Source organism: Watersipora subatra, chromosome 2 (genome assembly GCF_963576615.1).
Source record: "Watersipora subatra chromosome 2, tzWatSuba1.1, whole genome shotgun sequence".
NCBI lineage: Eukaryota > Metazoa > Bryozoa > Gymnolaemata > Cheilostomatida > Watersiporidae > Watersipora > Watersipora subatra.
The window spans coordinates 59,113,123-59,140,922 of record NC_088709.1 but is presented as its reverse complement, the minus strand read 5'-3'; the positions used below and the strand labels follow the sequence as shown (position 1 = coordinate 59,140,922).

Here is a 27,800-nt window from a genome sequence, read left to right as displayed (position 1 = left end):
TCTCTTTACCACAGTTAGCTATATCAGTGTGTTAGACTATGAAAACACACTGATAACATATTACACTGAACTCTTGCTCCCGGATTAGGCTTGACTTTTAGACTAAGATTGTTTAGGGAACCTTTTATAGCTATCAGACAACCCAGGCATACCAAACGGTGTTGGATCAACTAAGGGAAGCTTTTAGTAAGCCGGGAAAGCGCAATAATTTCTCTTTAGCCTATGAGCAATTATTTCTATTAACATCTAGTAAGATAAAGTTTGAAATTTTAGAACCAGCCCTAAATTTGTTTGCTTTTCATTTCTATTAAAAATATTAATATTATACTTATTAAACAGCCAGCAAAACTTCATTGGCACAGATGTTTCAAATTTTCTCTCTTGAGTGTTTGCATCCACTACCTCTCATCAGCACCATTCATATCTTTTCATTTTATTATCTTCATTAGGTACTACATAGTTACTAAAGAATATTTGCTACTATCGGACCTTTTTTATGGTATTTTTTGGTAATTGCTATCAGTTTTAAATTTTCACGATTTAAACTTAACAGTAAAGGTTTGCAGTTACTCTTTAAAATCTTCTTTTTATGCTGATTTTTCTGCAACAGTTGTGTGAGCCAAAGTTCAGCATAAAACTTCGCATCGAGTCTGTAAAGGCAGTCCTTTGGTATCACTGGATGACATGTATATTTTTAAACGAGTGGTTATACTCCAAAAAGTTAGTAACTTTATGGAATGCATTCTGTGTTCCAAACTATACCAAAATTATACACAAAGGTTAAAAGATGGATTAGTTAATTTAGCATAAGCAGGTACAAATGTGTGAAGTTGGAACATTGTTATTAAGCGTTGTTGAGCTATTCTATCCCTTCAACATGTCTCAATGGCTGAAAGACTGGCTCCATTGCTTACAGCTTATTATATTATTTATGCATACAAAACAGATCAGCTTGTACCATATATTCTGTTTCAAACACTTCCTTTTTTATAAGTGTACAAGTTAATAAAGTTATAATATGGAGTTGCTTTCTCAATAAGGATTTATCAATTGTATGTAGGCAACTTAATAATAATAATAATAGTAATAACAATCTTCACACGGCTGCTAACTCACCATTAAAATAATAATACATGTGATGCAAAGGTTGTGTATAATAATATTGTCTCATTAATAATTATATGTAATAAATATAATGACTATATATGATTGTATTTATGTGTAATTGATATTGCGTATAAAAATATAAAGTCTCATAAATAAGTGTTTACCTGGCATTTGGCTCAATAAGTTACTTCTATATAAAGATATTGATTTTGTAAAAGTCTTGTTATTTGCATACTATTCATATACCGTGGGCTGAGCGCAAAATTGCTGTAACGTCATATAGAACAAAAGAAAACTTACAACAATTTTGCGCTCAGCCCACGATACATGCTTGACATTTCTTGTCTCTATACATGACTACTTCTTGTGCTTTGGTGTTTGATTAATTAGACTACTACAGCAGCCACAACCACGACCAAAATTAAATAAATAAGGTTGATGATGTCTAGTATAATCGAGACATCAGACCGTAAAGAAAACTGCCGGGGGGGGGGGGGGGGGGGGGGGGGTGCTCTTTAGTTGCGCTACAAGAGCCAAAACCAACAAGTGCAAGTACCAAGACAAATATATGTATTTGAACAATATATGTGAATAAATGTAACTTAGTGTGTGCACATACAACAGAACAACATCCAAGAGACTGCCAGCGATCTCTGATCTCTCATCTTCTCTTGCCTCCTTATATACAAATTGGGTATCTTGCTGGCACCGCCCAATTGACCCCTCAGTCTTCTTTCAATCCTCGTTCAGTTTTGGCTGCCATCACTTGACTGGCTGTGTCCCCAATGGCGACTGTGCCTCTCAGTGAGAGGCTCTCACTAAGCTGAGACTCAGCTCTGTATACTGAGCCTCAGTCATGTCATTGATCCTGGAGTCGGCTAGGCAGCCGGACCTGGTTTTCCGCTTGTTCACGACGCTTTGCCCCTTATTCTGGGTGACATAGCAGTTTTTCTTAGCTGTTGTCAGAATCTTGCTGAAGAAAGCAATAACCTTGTTGCTTTGACTCTGCCTTTGTGCTAGCACAACCCTTACTCCGCAGCCACCTGCATCCGTATCCAGGATATATGGTGTGGCTCGGATCAAGGTAACCCAACACAGGTGCAGAAGATAGATCCTCCGTCAGCTCCTCCAAGGTCATCCGCTTTTCTTTGCCTCGCATTCCCTTCTCATTCTTCCCTGTCAAGTGGCGCGACGGCTTGAGATATGCTGCCGATAGTAGCCTATCGCATTGAAAAAACCTCACGCCCAGTTCCCTTTAGACGCTAGAACTCTTCCTTCAACCGATGCAGGTAAGTGTTCAAGTCAGGGGCAATGATGATGATGTAATCTAGGTAGAGCAACAGCATATTACTATGCCTCTCTATAGGGCACGAGCAAGTCTTTCCAAGCCATAACAAACTAGGCGCTCTACCTGGCGAGCATACTCTTGGAAGTTAGTGGCTGTGACTCTCCTCAGAGTGGTCAGTTAACACTGAGTCAACCTAAAAGAGATCGAACCGAGCTTGCAGCATTTCAAAGATGTCCTCTACTCAATCAGCTTACCCATAGTTTTCTGCCTCCTCCTGCAGAACACTTTCACTCTAGCCATTTGCCTCTGCAACCTCCTGTAGCCAGTTAATAAAGTGTTCGATGTCTCCTGAGTCAGAGTACTGAGGTGATTTGAATTGGTGACCTGGGCCCGGAGCCAGGGGTAACAACATCATTTTCTCAAGTACTTTGGCCAAATTATCAGTACCTCTATTCGCACTCCAAAACATTCCGCATTTATCTTAAAGCCGAATCTTACATGATTACCGCGCAGATCAGTGGAATTGGGCTGCCCGTAAGCAATTACGACTTATTGTGATCAAGAGATGATCTCGCGTTAGAGCAAATTTTATCCTGGTGCTTTTCCCTTACCATTACTAGCATAGACTCGGCTTGAGCATCTAGATGTCTGTACATTTGTGTGAAGTTGGGATGTACAGTCCCAATATTGTATATTAACCAAAACTCAAGTTCTCCTCATATTATTTTTTCAAATCATTATTGTTCCAAAGGTCTCCATAGGTTTTGTGGTTTGTCAATATAAGCAAAGTTATAATGCTATCACAAAATTTTACAGCCCTGCCAACTTTATACAAAGTCAATTTACAATTTAAGTATAAGTAAACCGTGTAACCTAAAATTTACTATTTAAGTGGTTTTAGAAATATAAACACTTCAAATTTTAGCAAAGTCTCATTTATTAAGCTATGTTTTAAACAGTCAGCAGAGTTTGGATGTATGATTGCACAGAAAGTACGCCAGAAAAGAAAATTCAAAACTTATTTTTCATACAAATTAAAGTAGGCCTATGAAGATTTTCTTACATTTTAAAGTTTCCATGCTTTGCATGCATTGTTAAAAGAGAGAGGGCTGTGCAGACGTTAACCCATCCCATTAAAGGTTAGGCAACTTTCAAGGAGAACAGTGACCTGACAATTTCTTAGTGTAGATTTCAATATAGTTGAGTTGAAAAGATTTGTTGCGTTCTACATAGGTTGAATGGCTTGGAGCATTGTTCTTTTATAACAATCATACAATACCATCATCAAATGTTCAAATCACTTGACCAAGATTATTCCGAATGAAAACGCATAAAATGTATCCATTAATAGCATTGACTAACTGCAATTTATAAGCTGTTCTACTGTAACTTTAATTGGAAGGACATGTCACTCCAACCTCACCAGGTGACCAGATTTATGCAGTCTCTATGCGCTTGTATTCTGCAAAAGCACTGAGGCCTCTTTAACACTAATCACTCAGTGTTCTCATTATTTGACTAGTGCGCTAACCGCAAGTAATCATACACCTCGCACAAATTTTGAAAAGCTTCATTGTTAACGATAGAAAATCAATATTCACGGCTGACTGGCCAGCATAAATCAGAATGTATGCCTTCATTAGTGTGAGCACCTAGTGCTACTTGGCAAGCACCTGGTAAACAACGCAAACACCTCACAGCTTTATTGACAACAGAAGGTAGGTGCTTACTTTGTGCATGTTATTGCGAGGAATAAAGGTTAATTATATAACTTGTACTCTTGAATAAAACAAAAAATATTAAATGAAACGCTATGCCGTTTGCAAAGCTAAATTTTTGGCAAATTGGTCTATACATAGAGCGCTATGGAAGTCAGCAACAGACTAGCAAGCTGTCATGAGTTAACTGAAAAATATGGCTGAAAGCCTAGTGCATTGGTGACTAATGGTGAGCGTGAAGTCTTTTAAATTTTTTAACTTTTAGCTGTTCTGTCACAATCACTATGATTGAACAGTCACTCACATTAAAAAAGATTTAATTCAAGAGAGTTTTCATGTCAAAGTGCTTGCGTCCAAGCATCCTCACTACCAAAATTTCACTGAAAGATGAAGCAATGGCCTTGAGTAGAAAACCTAGCAAAATCTACCACTGTAGCTTTTCATTTGAGCCCAAGTACGTATTTGTTGCGTGACCCCTCACCCTTTTAAACACCCATAAGATTAAAAACTCATTAATGCTCCTTAGCAAGCATTAAGGATGTGTGCTCTCATATCCATAGATACACTCAATATTCATAGACACAATCCATAGATGCACGCAGTGAATACATCTTTATTGCGTGACCCCTCACAAATGTGTGACTAGAGTCCATGTGCTAATGAACATTAATTAACAATGTTTTCAAGCCTAATAACCAAAGGATTTACATCCAGATCCGGGACTTTTGCGAATCATTTTTTCCCTACTTCGTTGTGTTTTAAATTATATGTTAAATAATCATTAGGATGTAAAAACATACAGTAAAGCTTGAATAAATAATAACTGCTTAAAGCTTGTTAAAATATCACATCAGACTGAAAAATTCTTCAAACAGGACAAACTAAATTACCATAACGGATATGCAGTCATGGCAATGGTGCTTGCCAGGAATGCCACAATTGACAGTTTTAGTAACAGTAAAAACATTGTAGGCCTACTACATTTTTTTATATAGACAAAAGTAAAAGGAATTTTAGCATTAATTACTCATCATAGAGGCTATTTTTATTGCCTGGAGTTGAAATATCTTCCTGCTAACCTTGCTACTTTGAATGGCCACATGCAGAGCTTGTCACCATGCACTACCACTCTTAATGTCTTGAATACATACAATGGTAAAAGTTTGCATTTTAAGATTTTGAATTTTTGTTTGTAATATGGTACAAAAGTCTATGAATATGAGTATGGTGTCGCAGTAAGAGAACATAAAGCTGTATCTAAAATCACGAGGATGTGAGTTAGAGCCATAGAGAGCCACCATAAGCAGCCACTTGTTAGACTTGTCACTTGTTAGTCACTTGTTGATGGTGTCACTGTGCGGATACCAAGATGCTAGACATGTGACAATCAGTACTCACTAGTTTAACTTGTCAATCGCGTTCCGTTCCGTAGACATATTTAAGAACTCTTGGATATATAATTTGACAGCTTTAGAGCAGACACAAGCAGCAGGTGCTCTCCCATTATTATTACGAGACACACCTTTACAGGAATTCTGATCTTCTACAAGTTGTTAGCTTTGGCAGCCAATCAAAATAATGCAGGTTTTATATTATCAAATAGTCTGTACCACCGCCTTGCCTTGGTCAGATCATACCTCTGTGTAAATTGCTCAGAGGTATGATCATTGCTCAGTCTTAAATTTGCATTGACTGACTAAATTCTACTTTTCATTACCTTTCAACATAGGCTACTTCATGAGACATGCTGCCACTATGGTCTTTAGATGGCCCTACTCTGTTTCTTTCTTTGTTAGCAGTTTTGCTGCTCTACACAAATTCTTTACGTTTTTGTAAACTCATAACATGTCAGAGTGACTTAAACTCTTACATATATAAGTGTTGTTGTTTTAAGCAATGAAAGTATTTTCTTATAGTTTATAATACTATCAAGATACGAGTTTAATCAGGTAAAACAAGAACAAAGCCACACATAAAACGCATTGCATTAAACTCATTTGCAAAGTAATTGTTTTTGGTGTTATTGTAAGATATGTTCTAATATCTAATAAAATTTGAATATTTTTTTCAATTTTTTATTTGTTATCTTGTAACTAAATTTTCATTACAAATTTACAGAGTCTCTTCACGTTACACTAGATTGGTTTTAGGCATTCTGTTCATTTTAAACTTTAGATGAAATTGATCCATAAATGACACTGAAACCTGATACAATCAAACATGGATAACTCGCCCACGGATAGCTCGAACACATGGTTAACTTGAACGGTTTCTTTGGTCCGTTCCCACGTAATGATAAATATTGCTATAGATAACTCGACCTCAACTCTGTTAACTCAAACAGTTTTTTCCCAACGGCTACCGAGACGGTTGTTATCGCTTTAGAAAATCACTTTATTCCAAGTCATAGAGGTAAACCTCAACTTTTCGTAAATCATAGGCGTCGTTATTACCACCGTCGGCAAAATATTTTTGGCAACGACTTTTCTAAAGGTTTGGTGAATTTTGATTTTTACCAAACATCCGCTTAGCGATCGCTTTTCGGAAGCATGGAAAAGTGAGGTGACCTTCACATAAACTTCAAGAAAAATCGGCAAAATTGATCTCGGTTAAAACGCTCCAAAGAAAAATATGTCTTTTTTTCTGAGCATTTCAACAACGATCAAGTTTTGCCAGTCTTAATCTAAAAAACGTCCTGGCAATAACATCACCTCAAACAACAAAACCATCTCAAGTGATAGAAATATCTCCTATACTTTTTGATAAAAAAGTTTTGAACTTTACATTAGAAGCATTTAATTTGAAACAAGCCATTTATGCTTTTGATTTCTATTATAGTTTGTATATGTGCATGTATCTACCAATAAATAAATAAATACATGGACTTGCGACAGTGCTCTGATAACTTGAACGCTCTGATAACTTGAACACTTTTGCTCGGTCTCGTGAAGTTCGAGTTATCCATGTTTGACTTTACTTGTGAATGATTCAAAGGATAGAGTGTTAAATGATTACACAAAGTAGGCACATAAAGAAAACTAGTTGACGCTGAAATAGTTATAATAATACACTTTCGAATCTGGACAGCTGTAGCTACAGATAAATCACCTGATCAACGTAATGCTACCATTATAAAAACCACTTCTGTACAGGCCATCACTTCCTCTTCCCTTATGTGTTCAATAAGGAATCATTAGGTTTTACAATTATTGATAAAATAAAGTTAGCTTCTGCATTTCAGTCTCAATAATATGCTATTAACACAAACATTTCTTTATTTGTGATAGGATAACTCATGACACCATGTAGCATTCGTTGAACCTGAGGAAAGCTCCAGTTATGATAATTCAGCTCCAGCCAACAAAGGATGAATATTTGTGGCTATGATCTTTAATGAAATATTGACCCAAGGATAGGCTAATCACATGACAACAAGGCCTACCTAATCAAATTATCACCATTTTACAGCCTTCGATGTAAAAACCTAGAAAAAACCCTCATAAAACTCTCGCAGACATGAGATTAGAATTTGAACACTCCCCTCAGCGTGTCTAACTACTGAACATAAAAAAATTTTCATTTATGTTTGACAGGAATGTATTTAGAGTAATGTATCAAGAATTATTGTCAGTCTGTAATTAATAGTGCTGCTGACTCTCCTAGCAGCTGACCTTGTCAGTTATGCTAATGTAGTTGGAAAAATATTCAGATTTGCCTAGGTAAAAGTATGCACACATTTTAGTAAGTCATTCTTGGCTACCGACCCTTTCTTGGTATCAGCATTGCTTGCTCGTCATAGCTACAAAGTCTAGCTAAAAACGTAATGACAATCAATAAACTAAACATTAAGGATGCTTTTGGATTTATAGCTTCTAGAGGGAATGGGTAATGAATAAACATAATGGCACTTTTCCTCCAACTGCAAACACTCGCAATTGTAGATGAATGAGAATAGTTTTCTTGTAATAAGAGGAATTGATTACTGACTAGCAGAGTACTTTCTGCTGGCAGGTAAGCAAATGTCACTAAAGACATATTCACAAGAAATAGATTAGGTCTCTGTGTGTAGCCAATGTTTAAAGTCTTTGACAACCAAATGCTTGCCTTATAACTAATAACTAACTAATGAATTTAGAAAATACTAAAAACCTTTTCGTTGAATTTTTAACACATTACATTATAATCAATAGAGTAATATCACTTTTGATCACATGTTTTAGAAAGTAGCATTCAGAAGACAACTCCTATTTTATTCATGCATGTCAAATTGTTGTTTGTGGCTTGTGCCTTAAGAGTTTTGTTTCCATTTATTCGCATGAGTAAAATTATGGAATGCAAAAATCTCATGGACCGGTTTTCAAACTAAACTAGCTTTTATGTAGCCGTAGTTTTTCATTTATGAAAAATGACTGACTTCGTAGTTATTTCTTAGCCTTTACTAGTTAACTTTACTACTGATTTAATTTGAATAATTTCATTGGTTAAATTAATTAAATTAAGTGAATAGTGAAATTACGTTAAATTAAACTTAAATGAGTTTAATTTTGAGTGGGTTACAATTCTCGAGTTGATTAAATGAGCATGCAAGCTTAATAAAGTCTAAAGGTGTTTTTGCACCATTTAATTGAAGTTGCTTTCACCTCTAAATAATCTGAGTTGGAATGGGTTGTAGTCTGTTTACAATTTGAAATTTACACCAAATCGACTCAAATTCTAAATATACAAAATGGGTCACAATTTTTGACCGATGAAATACAACATCGATATTCATTCCATTTTGACCGCTTATCCCCGTAAACACAAAAGGAATTCTTGCCATTGCTACATATTCTGTACATTCTAATCCCTATTATTAGTAATCTTTATAATAATTTGTAATAATAGTAATAATTTAGCTTGTCTAACATTAGGTCTTGCAATGATTGAACAAAACAAATGATCCCAATGTGTGTGATTTTAGATACAAATAGATTTTGGATACATATTTTAGATTCTGAATAAAAAGTTGTGGCTGCAACTCAGTAATAGCTTGCTCAGTATTTATCAATTTTAATACAATTTTAAACCGACTCTTGAGTTTTTAATCCTTCAACTTTTAACTGTTATTTTTGGCGCTAGTGTGAGATATGATTGGGCAATTTCTTGGTGTACTCCATCAATGGCGGCCGTAAAAAAATTGACAAACATGGTATGCGTCATTTCGCAGATTTTGTGTCGATGACTGAAGCAAAACAGCTTTTACAAACAGCTTGCATTTTACACCAAACCAACTTTGACAGCAATGAAGCCATTCTAAAGAATTGATCTGATAGGAACATACCTAAATATGTTGTTAATAAACCTCTACTCAATGTACTTTTAGCTCCACTTTGTGTAAAAGCTATACGATGTGGCCTAAGAGTGAGATTCAGTTTCGTCTTACCACCTCAGGAAAACTACAGTAGTTTTAAAGATTTGATTGGATTCGTTATCATATACTCACGTGTATATGATAACTACACTAAAAGTTAGTAGAAAGTTGGCTAAAACTTATTTACAATAAATGCATTATTAAAAACTATAGCCTGAGAATTTTACATATCATTAAGTATATGCTTCCGATAAATACTAAAACTTACCTTGCAACATGTGCTCAGTTTAAAATGTGAATGTTTGTAATGGATCTCGTTCATAAGTCATCAACTGATCACAGATCAATATTAATCAATCATTGACCTTAGTCCGCATTCGTACTTCTACTACTTCTACTACTTCTTAAAACTCCTACTAGTGAGAGGCCCAGACATAATATCACACAAGAAATGTTACACCAACCTAAAGTTTTCTCAATTGTGAAGCGCTCGAGCTGAGCTCTAAAACGTGCCTTAGACATTAAAACCTGTGCCAACTGCTGTTGTTGATTGGTTCACTGACATTCTACTTAAAAATTTTTAGTCCTCTCATCTCAACATTTTTTCACTATTTCATTAACAAAATGTCACTCCATAGAAGCTTTTCACTCAGTGCAGTCATTGAAAAATACCGTTGAAGTTTTAGGGGTTGCATCATAAAATAACCCTTATTAATTGTTTTGTGTGCTAGTTTGTTAGCATGTGCCACAGAAGATAGAACAGATACATACTCTAGCTTTAAACTAGAAATCATTTCTTGATTACAAAGTGCTGACAGGTTTGAAGTAAAAATTGCCAAAAAGTCCGGATTGGCCTCAAATAAGGTATTATAAGGTATACTAACAAGCATGATGAGCAGAATTTGTAAAATTACAGCTATGTATACAGGCTTTTAATGACATGAATTAACAATCTTTAAATAACATGTGTTAGTAAGCATAAAATAGCACATTTTAGCAAGCATTTGATAGCAATTAGTACCAAGAATTTAATAACATGCTATAGCAAACCCTTAAACATAATGGTTAACTAGCTTTTGCTAACACTTTTTAACAAGCCATTGATAACACTGAGCCTTTCAAACACAAGTTAATAGGGCTTCAATGATGCATGCTAACTGGCAGTTGAGTGAACAAGATAACAACTTGTTAACAATTGCTAACAGGCCATTTATAATTTTGGTTGACAGACTCCTAATAATATTGGTAGACAGTTGTTTGATATGATATGTTAGAAGTACATGTTAGAAGTGTCAGAAACCATTGCATAACAAGTAGGAGTTTAAGCATGCTTTCAGCTGTCAATAAAGCATGCCATGAAGTCTATCACACCATGGATCATCAATCTTTCAGCTCATTTATGTCATTGTTTGAAGCTTGAAGATTTTACCCTCATAATAGTCTCTATGTTACAGACAAATGGCAGAGGTATACCAAGGCGTAGAGAACCGAGGCTATGGAGTTAGTCCAGGCTCTAACTCGGAACCAGGACATGAAATAGCTGACCAGCATGTTGGCACCAAAGGGATGCTTCATGAAAAAGTCAAACATTCTATGAAAATGTGAGTAGTGACTTCTCTAACGTTTATCTTTGTGTGAGAAAAAGAAGTAGAATGAATGGTTTATTTCAGAGTCAACAGATTAGATAATTTATAGAGCCATTAGCTAAGTCTTTCACATGACAGCTGCTCAAACGATCCAACAACCAATCACAAGTCAGCTTTCATATAAAGATTAAAACATTAATAACTTATGTAGAGGTTATTTTAGGTCTTGAATATTTATATTGTAATTTATGGCTTTATAAATATTGGAAGTGTTGAGGCTAAATATACATATTGGGCTGCCTAATTTACATATGCAATCGGCAGCTGATGCCTTAGTCTACATATATGTATGTAGTGAGCAAACTAAAGTCTGGTTTTTATATAGCCTATGCCGCAAACATCGGTAGCGGGATCCCAAGAGTATCTGCGGTGAAATGGGAACTTACACCCCAAGTACGCTGGTAATTGCCGGTGGTCCATGCAAAAACTCAATGCTTTTCAACTTTCGCAAGGAGCTGCAGGCGAAAAATTCTCAAAATGCACGATGTGAGTGAAGGTCAGCACTTTTGAAATGGCATGGCGAGCGACCATCTTTACGCGATCATCAGCGACTCACTTTTGTATGAACATAAACCGGGAGCTTAGTGCCGCCGGCGTTTTGCTGATTACTGTCTAGATTGTCTAAATATAGGTCTAAATTACTGTTGGGGACTCGCAACCGATCTGGAAACCTGGCTTTGGGTTCCATGTGTACTAGGAAGCCTAAGGCTACACATGTAATAGAATAATGTTGTATGTTGATAAATACAATCGACGAAGGCTTATCCATTGGGCAAAATTCTATTTGATATACACAATTATGAATGGTATGGGATACATTCAAATATAGTATACATTGTACATGCTCCATAAATGTTATTGGTCATAATTCGAGATGACATACATAAATTCTGTTGGACACATCCAATATGTCATACAATACATATTATATTGCAGTATGTCAATAATATATACCTAATACAATTCATGGTTAAGGAGTAAGGCATTTGTTCAATATACTTTATTGGGTAAATAGTATCAAACTTGAATACCTAATAACATATATTTGAGAATTGCAACCAGATATGTGCATACTAACATGACTCTTGCAAACAAACTGGTCATTCTATTATATATTTGACTCAGATCTGTCACCTGTTAGATAAGATGAACAAAATTGATCTGTTATTACTTTAGCTACATTTATTATCGTATATTGTTTCAGTAAAATATCAAATAACATGATTGGATAAGCTCTAAAATATGATTTAATCATGCTGCGGAACACTGGCTGCTCATATACAATAGTAAACTTCCAGAATATTTGTGAATAGACATGTATATTCCACATCAATTACGCAATCAAGAGAAATGCGTAATGAGACATGCAGCAGTCGTGTACATAGCATATTTAAATAAACTGTACATTAATCTCAGCAAACACTGATATATATGTCTAAAAATAGCACTAGGTGTGAGTCAAACACAATAAAATTGTCAGAAACTATAGCAAGGGCGGGTAATAACAAAAATATTCAAGCCGTTTACATGTACTAGATATGTACAGAACCCTTCTACATGTACTAGATATGTACAGAACCCGTCTATATGTACTAGATATGTACAGAACCCGTCTACGTAAACTAGATATGTACAGAACCCGTCTACATGTATTAGATATGTACAGAACCCGTCTATATGTACTAGATATGTACAGAACCCATCTACATAAACTAGATATGTACAGAACCCGTCTACATGTACTAGATATGTACAGAACCCGTATACATGTACTAGATATGCTTACACATTAGTGTAAGCACTAATGTGTTTGGCATATGTGTGTGGTAGCTGTGGTAATAAGCCTATCCCGGTAATATTTGTTGTTAACACTTTTGCTATGTGATCTTTGATATTTATTTTAAGTCATAGGCACGGTTTTGTTCTTTTAGAAGTTACTGAAAATAAACAGTGAGTAATTTCACTGATTCATTTTTGCAGATAACACAAATAAAGCAAAATCTTTAAAAATGGTTTTCAATTTTTAAGTTTTTCTGCCAATATATAGAGAGTGCCAGCTAATCAAAAACTACTAAAAGGCAAATTCTATAGCAGAGTATATTAACTAGCTCTTGTTAAGACGATATTTAAACTGTAATGAAAAATCATTTTTAGCATTTATGTGATGTCAATGTAATGATTTTTTGTGTGACAAGTTGTTTTTGAAAAATGAGTCATTTAAATGACTTTCAGAAAACAGAATTTTGGTGTAAAACCTGTTTTTATGGTGTGAGTATAAAGGAACTTAAAAACTTTCATTTTCGTAGTACGTACATGAACATGCATGTGAGCATAACTTCCCATAAACCTAGAAGGAACCTGATTGAAACTGGTTTAATCATCATGAGGTATGAACTACATCTGAACAGCACCCGATTTGTAAATTGTTATATGCATTATGCTCAGGGCACTGAAAAAACTTGTTCCCTAAGGTTGTTGGACAGCATGTCGAGCCATTAAACAGTCTATAAAAATGAAAAATGAATAGATGCAATAAGCAAGCAGTTTTAAACAAAACTTTTGCTCCAGCCCTTTGACATAAAAACTTGAAGCATTCAAAGTATTCAACGTATTGAATATGTGGCTCATGTGCCTTATGAAAACCACATATTCAATACGCCTACCAAATCTTTGATAATCTGTTAAAGGGAAGCGATCTTTCAAAAACCTATGGAAGTTGTCTGCTCTATCTATGTATTATGTTTCTGGCTTCTCTGCTGCTAAATATCTTTATTCACTCTCTATGTCTGATAAGGAATTTCCTTCTGTTGTAGCCACGCAATAATTCAGCTAATAATTGGAGCTTTGTGCATCATCTTCCAAACCATCGTCCTCATTTGGGCCTTGCACATTTACGACTGCTTCTTGGATAGCTTCTTTTTTTTCTTTTCTGCTGAAGCTATTCCTTCGGATGGTGCCGGTGTATGGTGCGGTGCCATGGTAAGCTTGCTTCATAAATCATACAACTCCTATATTTGCCACAAAATATGCCATTGCAACTCTATTCTACAGTTTGTTGCTGTTAGATCTACAATGCTAACAGAACTAGTTTGTAAAATATACAAATTATATTCAGAAATGATCTTATCTTTACTATATATAATGTGTAGCTCTTTTATCCAAGTTTGGTAGACTACTTGAAAATAAAATTGTAGTAGATTTTATCACAAAGTATTAGTATTTTTTAGATTTGCAACTGTTTTTGATGTTTGAGGTGATCTGAATGCCAGGATGGTTAAAGATTAAAATTTACTAAACTTGATTCCCATTAAAATTTACAGATCAAGGAAGTGCAATCATAGAGTCTATTGTTGTAAAAAGACTGACGGAATAGAGTCATGTAATGTTGCAACTTGAATGCAAAAGTCAATATCAATTAAAGCAACAATAACAACTACTGACATCATTTCGCTACACATTTTCCTTAAAAGTTTTTTAACCAAAATCTAGTTTTACCAATTTTAATCTTAAAACATCCTGTCAGTCCAATATCTTCCAACATGAAAAAAAAATCGCAGATTCTAGACAAATACTGATACTTTCTGATAAAATCTACTAAAATTTTGAGAATCATCTTAATTGGATATTATACACATGTACTAGGGAGATCTCTGCTCAAACTACGTATTACAAAAAGTTCATCAATAGATCTTGTAGGTGGTGAGCTACTACAATCATTCTGATGAAGATTGCAAAAGCAATCTTCATCAAAATGGAGTCAGGAACCTCCAGCAAAGATTCACTGTTTCTTCGCTGAAGATTATTTTAGTAAAGTGTGATTACTTGAACTGATAAACCGGTTTATAAAACTAATACATTGAGCTGAGTTAGTTTAGATGGTACAGCGCTAGTTTGATGTAATGCATAGTTATTGCAAACATGATGTGATATTAGAATGCACGTATTTTTACTGGGCAGCCTCATAGAATATATTTGATCAAACTTGTACATCATAGCCCTTGTTCAGACTATTCGAAAACTAGTTATACAGTGGCTGAAAACTAATCAAAAACTATAGTTAAGGTCAATTGGTCATGGAATGTCTGACCAGCTCAAATGCAAACAGAAAGTTTGGAAATAGATTGACTTTTAAAATAGCTAATAAGTGAATGCGGGCCTTCCCATTCTCAACATGCTTTAATTAATGGCACTGATTTGTATTCAGGCTGCTGAGAGAAAGTTTTCTCTGATAACTCCCATAACACTTTAAAAGCCTGGGCCTGAGATTACTTGGGCTGTGCATGGGTTTTCTCATTACATTCTACATTTGAGAAAATTTGGCTGCATAGGTTCATTTTGTTTTCTCTTATTTGTTTTTAAGGCTGGAATTAGGAAAATTTGGGAGCTTTGTGTGTTATGTTTTTTCATTGTAATTTAGAAGTTTCTACTCACTTGATTTAGTGAATAATTATCGAGATATTGCCAAAATACTAAAGGTTTTTCAACAAGCTGAAAAGTAAAAATTTCTGCTTACTGGACGTTAATTTCTAATAACACACTGTTTAAACTTTTGGAAAGGAATGTACAGAAATGCTATATGCTGAAAAGATTCTCCTTACCAGCAACAGCAGCTTAAAACTAGTTATTCTTCAAATCAGAACAAAAGTCTGATCACCAATCAGATAAGGTGTCCTGCAGCAATTGCGATTCTTCAGTTAGCGCTGAAACATCCCATTTTAAAGAGTATGAAATATGAACTATTCACTGCATTTGATTAATTTTTTGTTGTGTTCTACAAGCTTGAAACCCCAAAATGATGTTTAGTTAAATATAATTTAAGCTATTCTATGTGCTTTTACATCTATAGAAAAATATGTAATCTGGTCTAGGATCAAGAGAGCTAATAGCATATAAGATATTACGCTTTAAAGTGCTAATGATTTTGTTCTAAATAATTTTAAGCCCAAGTGCTAAACTTTTCCTTATAGTTTAACTTCTTGCCGTTTCTATAAATTGTAGTTTTGCATAACTGGAGTTGTCGGCCTATTGGCTACAAACAAAGGTACCAGAAACTGGGTAAGTCAAGCAGATCATTTCTTGTTTCAATTTAAAACTCAATTATTTTGTTTCTAAACTTAAGCTTTTCAAGTATATTCACCATGTTTTTGTGACAAGCATGAAGGGCATCATGCGGATTTGGAGTTGCATTACCGTGAGAATTAAATGTTTCTGTCGACATTCGCATGATGTGGATTGACTTCAGCGCCTTGTTTAAAAAAAATAAGGAATTGTACGCTATGAGTTAACAATTAGCGACGCAGTTAGCGACGCACCTGTTAGCGAAGTGAAACTCGATCAAGAAAAAATGAACGCAAGTATTGAAAATGTTTAAAATTGAATAGCTGGCACGGTGTTGTTATGCGCATCATTTGCATGCGCTGTTTCTGTTATGCGCAGCATAAAAGATTAGATTAAGTTTTGCGAATTGGTAAACTCACATAGCTTGCGGATTTATGCCATTTCTATGATTCTGTTAATTTGCGGATTGGCTCAAACTGCGGATCATGCGCACCATGAAAACATAGTAAACGACAGACTTAAGAAGACTGCAAAACATGAAACAGTCATCATCCTTGTCCGTAAAATAAATGAATAATATATTGCATACTGATTTACATTCAATGAGTCAATGATAATCCACCATAATGACCGATAATAGTACTTACTGTGATAGTTAGTCGAAGTCTACACGCTATTTATTGAGTACTTTCCATTACATAAGCAGCTGCTACAAATGATTAAATTGTTAAATATGACCTATAAAATAAAAAATAAAATACATTTAAAATGTGATATAAGTTTGCTTCATGCTATGTAGTAAAAAATTACATAAGACTTTAAATATGTGACAACAGAAAAGTTAATTGAAAATGTAAAAATTGTGATGGGCAAACAACGTTGTTTTAATCAAAATAAATTATTGTTTGAAAAATTTTGTAATAACTTGTAGGAGCAGTAACATAGGTCAATAACGACTTCAAGGTCTTGTCATTATGGCTATGTAGAAAGAAGTAGAGACTGTAGAAAATCGTTTACATGACTTGCTAAAATATTTCATACTCTGAGCACTATTTCCTGTCATTTGAGCCCTTTGAGGAACATTGTTTTAGATAGCCTACTATTAGGCACAAAAGTAAGTATTTGGGTGCATATTTGGTTCACATAAATTTTTAGGTGCATGTTACCAAGAATTCAAGGCTATTGATCCTTATTGCCTAACGATATAATCAGTTGTACCACACTGTGATCATAGCTTAAAAACTGTAAAGTTGAATTTTAGTTAGGCTATTTCAATCTTCTCTCCTTGAACCCATTTTCAGTTCAACATTTATGCAATTTTACAAATTTTATGCAGTTTTTGCTTAAGCAAAAACAACAGAAGACAAGATTGTTTTTTAAAAGGTCTTAAACTTTAGACATGATATTTTAGCACTAAACTTTCTTTCATTTGTTGGTAACCTGGAACTAGTCTTACTATAGATTGAGCTATTTTTGGTGGTTTTATTTTTGCTTAGTAGGAATTTCAAAGCATATCTGGTGGATTGTACAACATTTTACAATCACAGTTTACAAATTATCTCAGTTAATCTGGTAAAGGGTTACAAGCATTCAACATTAGATCTTGTTTCATCTTAATTAATAGAAGCATGAAAACAACCAAATTATAGAACTTTTCACTGTTTGCACAGACATCAATCAAAACCTTTAAATGTGAGTTTGACATCTAATTCAAAAGAGCAGGCTGGCGATTAACATATGTAACTGGCTTAACACATTCACATGTATTCTATGATGCATATAACTAAGTATCCTTTATGTAACGATTACTAATATTCTCATTACGACTACCGACTACGTCATGGAATGTTATACGGGTTCGTCCCAACCATATTGCTATATGCCAGCGTTAAACACGCAATACTCGTGTGATAGGCTGTATAAACAATGTTCACGCTCTCTCAAAACCACTTTGGTTTACACCAGCAAATGGTTCAAAGTGTAGCGTTCTCCATTATACAATGCGATCACAAAAACGATGAAATATTAGTGCCCCAGCATCTGTCGTAAAAAATATAGATCGACCGATCTACGACAACTAATCATTATTATCAAAGCTGTGCACATTACATAGATGCATGTCAAACTATTGTGAAAGTTTGATAGATGCAAACATTTCTGACTTATCAGCGTTGCTCGACAATGCCATCGGTTACGGTGAACATAATCAATGGATAATTGCCAAGAAGACAATGAAATCATACAGCAATAGAGTGTAAATTAGCCTTTTTGTTCACTGCTATTAGATTATTACCAAAGCTCAGCTTGGTAAACTTAACATATTTCATGTGAGGTATTTCTACCTTGTTTCCATTAGAACAAATCTTCGATGACACTAGAATGAAACGAAACATTAGTTGTATTGAGACGGTTTCACCAGATCAAAAATTCAGTTTCATTTCAATTCAGAGATCATTTCAATTTTAATCAATTAAAAATTTTATGCCTGGTTTAATTGATCAAATAATGCAGCAAATGATGTTTGGTACCAGCCTAAGCACTCTTACTCTCCTGCTAAGATTTGACCTATGACATAAATCGAAATTTATCAAAAATGGACACAGCAAAAGCTACAACCACCCAATCATCTGGATAAAGTTTTTTGAAGATTTGAGCGACTTGTACAAGGCATAATTCTCACAGAACCTTAACGTGTCTTTTGCGTTAGCCAATTTTGATATAACGTTTTGTGCTAGATTTTGTTGAGAATTTCTTTTTGTGTGAATTAGACATCGTACCAAAACTTTGGCCCAAATCAAGAGAACTTAGAAATCCTAGAGATGAAAAAATTACTTGATGCAGTATAGAGATGATAATAATTTTAAAACGATTTTACATTACACAATATTGACCTAATACCCCAACGCACACCCATTTAATCACTTTTACAGGTGATGGCCTACATGGTGTGCTCCATTCTATCGGCTATGCTTGTGTTTGTTGTAATTGGACTGGCCTTCCTTAACATTACCGATGTGGACAGTCTCTTCTGCTCTTCTGTGAGTATGTAACAACCAACTGGTGTATAATTCCATGAACTTGCTATATTTGGGTAAAATGAAAAGCCAACTAAAATGCTTTTACTGCAACATCCCTTCATTGAAGACTCACTGTAATGATTAGTCTTTGTCTCTCTGCCTGCATAATTGACTCATGTAGACGATGCTTGGCGCACATATTTTTAGTATAGTACTCAACACCAGACAGCTGTTTTTTCTATAATTTACAATTTTGACAAGTTTAACAGGTTTTAGATAAACATAGTTTAAAAACTCTCGCACATCGAGGGTCAAAAGTAAAAGTTACAAAAACTCGCATTGGTAAAATTTGCAAAATTGGTATTCAGATGGAAAACTTACTTTACTTTGTGAGCTGTTTATATGATTCCTAAAGCATTTCGGTTAAAAAATGTTGCTAGAATCTCTTGATATGACAAATTATATTTCTAGATTTCACACACATCTCCACAGATCAAAAATGAGTTGAGATTTGAAAAAAGGAGTCACAATTAATATTCTACTCAACCCGGACTTATCTTTATAAACAGCAATAGTGGATTATATTAGTTTTGAAATTATTCAAGCTTAAGCGCACTTGAAGTACTGCAACAAATACTTTTGCGCAAATCTACTTTTTTCTATTTGTTGAAACACTGAGTCAATGACGTTCTCGCTATAATTGACACTGTTAGCACTTGTCAGAAAGTGAAAGAGCGGATGAACTGTTAAAATGGTCAACGACCAGCATACTTGTGATCAAGGATTGCTTGCAATCAGGGTCTGTGAAACTTGATCAAGTAAACAAGACTTCGCTGTGCATTGGATCCTTTAACACTCACAGCTTCTGTTTACAGTTCGATACATCATATTTGTAAACTGAAGGATTGCAGACTACAAAATGACTAAAATTAGATTACCTTTCATGAGACAAAGCTGATCAGGCTTGTAAATTTGCTATATTTTTCGCTGATTCATACTACTTCACTTTGCTGATGTTTTCTAATTTGCTCCGTGGTATCTAATTTTACACATATATGAGCACTAAATTAATAACTTTCCATGGTAAGGCATGTGAAGTATTAACCTCGATAGCAGCAACTGGGATTGCACAGTTGTCGGTTTCCTAGTTGTTGACCATGCTAATGCTATAATTTGATCAAAATCAGGTAAAGACAATGTTCTTACATGGGAAATATAATTTGAAAGGGCTTTTTGGGTTCTGTTAATTTAATCATGTCGACCCAGTTTCTTTTAAACTTTGTTTGTACGGTGCCAGTTCAGAGTCAAATATTAATAAATATTCCGATTCCATCAGACAAAATGGTGGCAAAGACAGAAGCTTTTTGTTCTAGTAGTCAATTTTACTGCTAGAACAAAACTAGATATAACAGCTTGACTGTTTAAATTATCGGCATGTATCGTCGATTTTCACCTGAAACCAGAAGACTCTTGTTCAATTAGATCACATTTTAATGTGTACCTAAAATTATCATTACTTTCTCTCACTTTATTTGTTATAATATCAGAAGTATTTGCAAGTTGAATCATGCTTTTTTACGTTGTCCTTTAGAATCCAACGCCTCTAGCTTTTGATGGATTGATGATAGCAGCTGCTGCCATTGAACTAATTGTCAGCATCTGGTCTGTTGTACTTTCATGTGATGCCAGATATGGTTGCTGCAAGACTCCAGAGGTTGGTAATCATTATCAATATTATTAATATTATCAATACTATCAATATTATTAATATTATCATTATTATCAATATTATCGTGAATCAACCATGCGATCCCTGTGGCTGCTATCAAGGTTGATACTTCACATTGCTTATATTTTTTAACTTGCCTCATTGTCATAAATCAAAGACTTGAATTGCATGCTTATATAGTCATGGTCTGAAAACCAAAATGTGATATTGTTTAGCTAAATGGGTTAACAATCAAAAATCAGTTCCAATTGTAAACATCGCCGTTTGTAAATCTTATGCTGCAGGTGCAATCTATGGTTGCATAGACATTCCATTGTTTTCTGGTACAACAAGAAAAATTGCAGATCTTTGATTGCTAACATCTTGTTAGTGTGGTGATTATATTAGCTTCCTGCAAACCTGTTCTGAAAGCTGAATCCCACAAATAAAATACCAAGCAAAATTATTAGCAAGTTTGTAGCAGTTGAAGGAGCAGACACAACTAGCGACTGATTTGGAATCGTTTCATCAGCTTCTTTTTCAGGATTGGTCAGCCGATCATTAAGGAAGCTGTTTCAAAACAAAAATCTGAAGAAGTCAAAACTGATTAATTTATAATAAAACTGACTTTTTCTAAAACAATATAACATTGTTGTGAATAAAAACTTTTTTTGAGTAGGCTCTATAAAAGCAAAAAGTGAATAATATACATTGTTCGTTACAGCCAGAATAAAATAAAATAATTTCTAAAAGTTTCTAAAAATGAAAGTTTATATTTGCATTCGGCAGCTCCAGTTTCTTTTGCTAAGAGTCTATCAAAAGGCTTATAATATTTGCAATGCCTCGCTTAATACATCCAATGTGCTTCAGCCATAACACAGTTTATTGAAAACAGTAAATCAGCTTTTAGATGAAACTACAAGAGTTCAAGTGTGCCAAGCTTCTAAAAATCAAAGCATGGTTGACGGTGAGCTGTTTTCTATGCTACAACTAGAACCTTGAAATAATCAAAGGATTACTAGCAATTTTGTTTGAACTATGAGCAGTAGACTGTTTCCATTAGAAAAATCTCAAAATCATATTTGTGCAATGACAGCGATATGTAAAATCGATAATTATGCAGCTGCAACATAATAGCAACATCAATATTTACATAGCTAAAGTAAAGAATGGAGCCGCTCACTTTTCAATATGGCACTAAACTTTAAAGGCTGCCATTTACAAGTTCATATTGTCCAATCAGCCAGAGCAGTCGCTTTTCTGCGCATTTTCATGGCTTCGTGAAGCTCAAGCACTGCTTATGATAAAGAAAGTTATAGGACACTAAGCTAATATATCATAGTTTATTTTCCTTCTGGCTAATTTGTTGTAATTTTAAAATTTGTTATAAGTTAGAGCATATGACTGTTTACACCGAGACATTATTAGAATTGTGTTTTTACTGAGCGAGTTGGAGTTAAACAGGGTTCTATTCTGTTTATGAATTATAAACATGCTAAAACGATGTGTAAAAATGGTAACCATGTTAAAAGTATAATCTCTGTTTTTTAACTAAAAACTTTACAAATTTTCTTTTACAATTTTGAGACTGATACCATCAAAATAATTAATGACAGCATAACGCTAATATTTTATAATAAAGATAGTTCCTTTCTTAACTCGGTCTTTTACTTTAACATATATGAAATACGGTGTATCAAAACTCTGAGGTCGCTATCATTAATGTCGATTGGCTTGAAAGAGAGTACAAAATATAAATGATAATAGCTTCAAATAGCTATAATGATAAATGCTTCACTCATAAAAGGGTTAAATTTACTTTGCCAAAATTCTGACAAGCTAGTCAAAAAACAATAGCCAAAAAAAGATATAACGCAGAATTTCATAGATCTCGTATCAGCTACTGGTACGAAGCCAATTTTCCAACCAGTTTATGTTATACATCAAACAGGCTCTGATGGTGTGGAAACAACTCCAATAAAATGTCCTGTTGCAAGAACAACTTTCTAGACCCTAGTGATATTGATTATTCCAAACTATGCAGATTAATTTTATTGGTTTCATTAAAATCTTTATTTAGTTTTTAAAAGTGTAAAAGAACGTTTTTAATTAACAGTAAAAATTTGAGTAATGCAAATTAAATCACTGCCTATTGAGCTGGTTAGCAAGAGAACATGCAAGAACAAAAGAACCAACATAAAATCTTAACTCTTTGGAAGTTATCTCCCTTGATATAACTTGGTGACTTAAAAACGCGAGCTGACAACACTATTACTCACTATTTTGTAAGTTTAAAATAACCTTGCTGTTCTGCCATAATAATGGTTCAGCTCACTTCTATTTAATTTTTTTGGAATTTTCTCATCCGCAATGTTTTATAGTAGAGAACATTAGTCATATAGGTTTGTCCCTCAATCTTGTGGTAGTTGTAGAACAAAATTACACAAACAACTGTTCATAATGTGTGAAAGATTTTACTTTGACAGACTTTCCTGCTTGTATCTAGTCATTGAAAGCCAGTAAATTTAGTAAAACACAGTTTTCACAAAGTTAACCACACAAATTTTTATTGCCATCTCGATTGCTATAAAATTGAGTGGTATGTCTTTATCAGTATTATATCGCTATGTTCAAACCTGTTACAGCGTGAAGAATACTACAATGTCATGTTCGACCAGAGGGCCTCCTCAGCAAACCTAGAACGAACATACCCGACTCCAAACGTACCACAAACCTCTGCTGAGCAGCTGCCAACATACTCTGAGGTCAATCTTCAGCATGCTGAAAAGTACTAGCCTGGGAACCAAGGCTAAACAGGGACAATTTCGTACTGTACTAACAAAATAGCTTTAAGGAATGTCTTTTTGTTATCTCTTTCTTCCATTTTTTCTATTAGGGTTTGATGAATAATTAGCAGCCATGTGAGCTATTTCCAATTAATCGAGCAGACAACTCCTTTAAATCCATTACAAACTAGCTATTACTAATCAATACTTATTTGCTTACCCTAAAATGTTCTGTTGAACCTTGAACATCTGCTTTGCTCAGCATCTTTTAATCTACACAACAAAAAACTGTCTATTTATATTTTTACATATTTAATTTGTATGCAAAATATATTTTTATACTAGATTTGTACAAGATACGTTGAGTATATATGTGGGAAGTTCTGCAATTGAATATGTCTACACATTAAAAAAAGAAAACAATTCAGCGCAATGGATTTTTCTACAAGGAAATTACAGCCAAATCCTTACTATAATACTACAATGAGCATTACAATTTGTTTGTCTGTTCAAAGCTACTGCTGGAGGCTAAAAATACTGACAATACAGGATTTGAATTTGCGACATGAAGAACATGAGATGAACACCCAACCCCTGGACCAATCACCACTAAAAAAATTAAGCATAACATAAAACCTCTATTTGAATGCCACATTTTTTTTAATGCCACCTCTAATTGAACGGCACTATGCAAAAATGGTTGAAATATACAACGCCACCTTTTAATTGAATGCTATCTGTACTTGTGGCACATTGCCATTCTTTGATCTTTCCGCGCTCATAATAGAAAGTTATCAGTAGAAATATTGTATGTCAACTAAATAGTAGTAATATTGACTCGGTTACAGCTATAACACTTAATTCTTTTGTTGTTGCTGTATTGGTTGCCATAATCTTATAGTGACGATGTATCTGAGAAGATTGATTGTCGCAATCATCAGAGCTGCACATAGATTCAAAGTTACTAAGGTTTAAATCATATCCATTGTTTTGAGGTTTATCCATAATAATTATGGTTTACAATCTGACCTAAAAGTTTTAAAGCATTTTGATGAATGATGAGAATAATGCTCAGGAACGTCATATGAAGTAATATCAGCTTTGTTATAGCGTATTACTACTTGAAAACATTGAAAATGTATTTTAAGATTGAAAACTTAATGTCTGTTCTCTACCTCCAAAGATTTACAAATGTCTTTTCAAAAACTTAAAAGCGCTACCATCAAAATACTCAATGACAGTATCAAGCTAATACTTTGTAATCAATGTAGTTTCTTGTTTACCTTGATCTGATACCTAGACTGCAATTACTAAAACAACCAGCTAAAACATTTGAGGTATACGGAAAATGGTTTAGCACAAATCTGAGACCAATGGGGTTAACGCCAATTAGCCCAAAAGAGAATGTAAAACATAAGCAACAGTTGCACTGCTTCAATCATGATAGGGTTCAATTTATCTTTCAAAAATTGTAACAAGCTAGTTAAAAAATACAGTGCTACTTTTAGTTGGACGCCACTTCTAGTTAAACGCTACAAAAATGGGATAGGCTGAAAAATAGAGCGCCATGACGTTCAATTAGGGATCTTACGGTAATTGTGCAGATAATAATTTTGTGTGCTTTTTGGGAATTCCTGATGATCACTTACAAGGTGACTGCACGGTACTGGTACCAGTTATAGACAGTCCTTGTCAGTCTTTGCTATATGTGTCAACTCATGTCACTGTTTATCTTTATAAAGCTCGTCCGGCTAAAATTGTGTCAGAACTAACATGCAAATAAAAATTTAATTTCTAAAATTGATATTTAGTTCAACAATGCGCTTTGGCATGGAGGCTATGATATCCTGATGAGCGCTCTGATAAGAGCTATACTTGTTCACTATTTGTGATGTCACTGATCAATACTGTGCACATACTCACATTTATACAAAAATGCGAAACCGTAAACAATATCAAAAAATCAATGCTAGAATGAATGCCTACTTTAAAAGAACTGAAAAAGCTATTTATTTGAAGATGTGTTTATAAAAATAAATGTCCCTAATAAAATAATAAAAGCACGAATTAGTAATGCTACAAACAGCTAAAAAGAGAATCTTTATCATTGCAGAATACAGACAAATATGTACCTTATGTACAGTAGGCTTGTAATTGGAATGACCTTGTAGCATGTTTCTGCAGACATTAAACATATAATGCTTGACATTAGAAATAAATTGAATAAAAACTAAATTATGTTTAAAGTTCGCCCTAGTTAGTTGTCTTGTTTTTAAAATTTTATTTTACAGTGGTTAATCTTTGTATCATAAGTGTTTCTTGTTTAAATAGTAATAAGTTACCACAGAATTATTTTGAGATTTTTTCTGTGCAGCTTCGATTTGCTTCTCTTGACATTGGCCAGTAAAATAAAATTTAGATCAAATTAAATTAGGACCAGTTTTTGAATTCCTATGCAAACTTTAAAAAGGTGAGCATGACCAAATATAAAAATGTTTACGTATGGATGGGTAACAAGAAAATTCCTCTTAACCCTATGAGCACATTTAGACTGAGTTATTCTATAAAAATGCTTTCAGTGAAATGTGGCTGATATAATAATAGTTTTTTAATGAAATGAGAACAAGTCAATAAAGCAGTTTTATCATTTGCTAAACACATTTGTTATAGAACAAGCGCTCAGTTTCATGGTCTATTTATCAAGTATCTAGCCATGGTTTTTACTGATTCGTCAAAACCCAAGCTTTTAACGACTAACCATGAGTCCTACCTTACTCGAGTTGTTACGGGTTCTGATGTATTCCAATCCAGACCAAAATGATGGTAACTCTACTAAGATTACAGGAAACGGGTACCTTAAATCTAAACATTTCACATGTACCACAATTGCGAAACATCTAAAATGAAGAATCTGATAACAATCTACAATAACATTACTTATATATTGGCTACTATTTATTTAGATTGCACTTAACTAGGGTTGGTGTCCATAGTGTACCTAAAACTGAACAGGGTAAAAATAGTTCATTCTTATTTGAAAAAAAAATATAGCGTGACCCGCAAAACATTGGCGAGTCTATGGACTTTGTAATCAATAGTATTCAATAAAAATATAAGTTTTATTGAAACTTAAATTAATAATATAATTTTTACTAATCTCCTGTTAAAAGCAATCAGGTTGTAACCTTTGCCCTTGACTTTTAGCTTACACATCAATGAGTAAGCAGCTTGCTAGCTTACACATCAATGATTAAAAAGCATCTAGCAGGAAATAATAAAAATTTTCATTTTGGTAACAATATTCCGGTTCGCCAAATCTTTTTGACTGTGGTCATCTATTATAAACATTTTGAGGCTATTTCACATTTCTCATTTATTCCATTTCTGTTAGGTAGGCTCCTTATTTCCTTCTGCACTTAAAGATCAAATAGCTATAAGCTGTTTCAATCCCTTTTCTATAAAAATAAATAGTGGCTCAAACAAACTAAACAGCGGTGACTGGTCCAAGATTCCTCCTCGTAATAATGGCTCTTTTGCTATCACGCGATTTCGTGGAAGATTTGACTGGTTTTTCTACAAATATAGATAATTATCGATTTTAAGTTTGATACAGCAAAAATATTTGCAGCTTATGAGTGCCAATTTGAAAAAAGCTTTAGCTAAAACTTTTGAGAACTCCGTTTTGTGCAACAGTGCTCTTTATGTGACCACTTTTCACCGGAAGAGCACAGTTGCACAAAACAGTTTGGCGATGACATCCGGCTAAAAAAATTTTACCCGCAATCCAATATCACTGATTATATTTATTATTTCAAACTATGCAGATTACTTTTATCGGATTCACTAAAATCTTTATTTTGTTTTTAAATATGTATAAGAGTGTTTTTAATTGACAGTTAAAACTTGAGTGTTGCAAATTAAATTGTCACCCGTCGGGCTGTTCTGCAAAAGAATGTGCCAGGGCAAACAAAATTTCAACACTTAAGAAGTTATCGCTCTTGATATAACTCGGTGACCATTAGAAACGCAAACTGACAACATTATTACTCTCTCTTTTGCAAGTTTAAAATAAACTGGCTGTTCTGCCATAAAATTGTTCAGCACACCTCTATTTAAATTTTT

The 27,800-nt window shown here is 34.2% G+C and overlaps 1 protein-coding gene across 1 annotated transcript; it reads left to right on the top strand.

Moving 5' to 3' along the window:
* Positions 1–4,041: 4,041 nt before the first annotated feature.
* On the top strand, positions 4,042–24,024 carry LOC137388660 (uncharacterized). Its single transcript, XM_068075126.1, has 7 exons — positions 4,042–4,113; positions 10,918–11,064; positions 13,923–14,088; positions 16,108–16,164; positions 19,098–19,205; positions 20,776–20,898; positions 23,538–24,024. Exons 2-7 carry the CDS (start codon positions 10,922–10,924, stop codon positions 23,685–23,687), a joined length of 747 nt encoding a protein of 248 aa, XP_067931227.1. The 5' UTR covers positions 4,042–4,113; positions 10,918–10,921; the 3' UTR covers positions 23,688–24,024.
* The last annotated feature ends 3,776 nt before the right edge of the window (positions 24,025–27,800 follow it).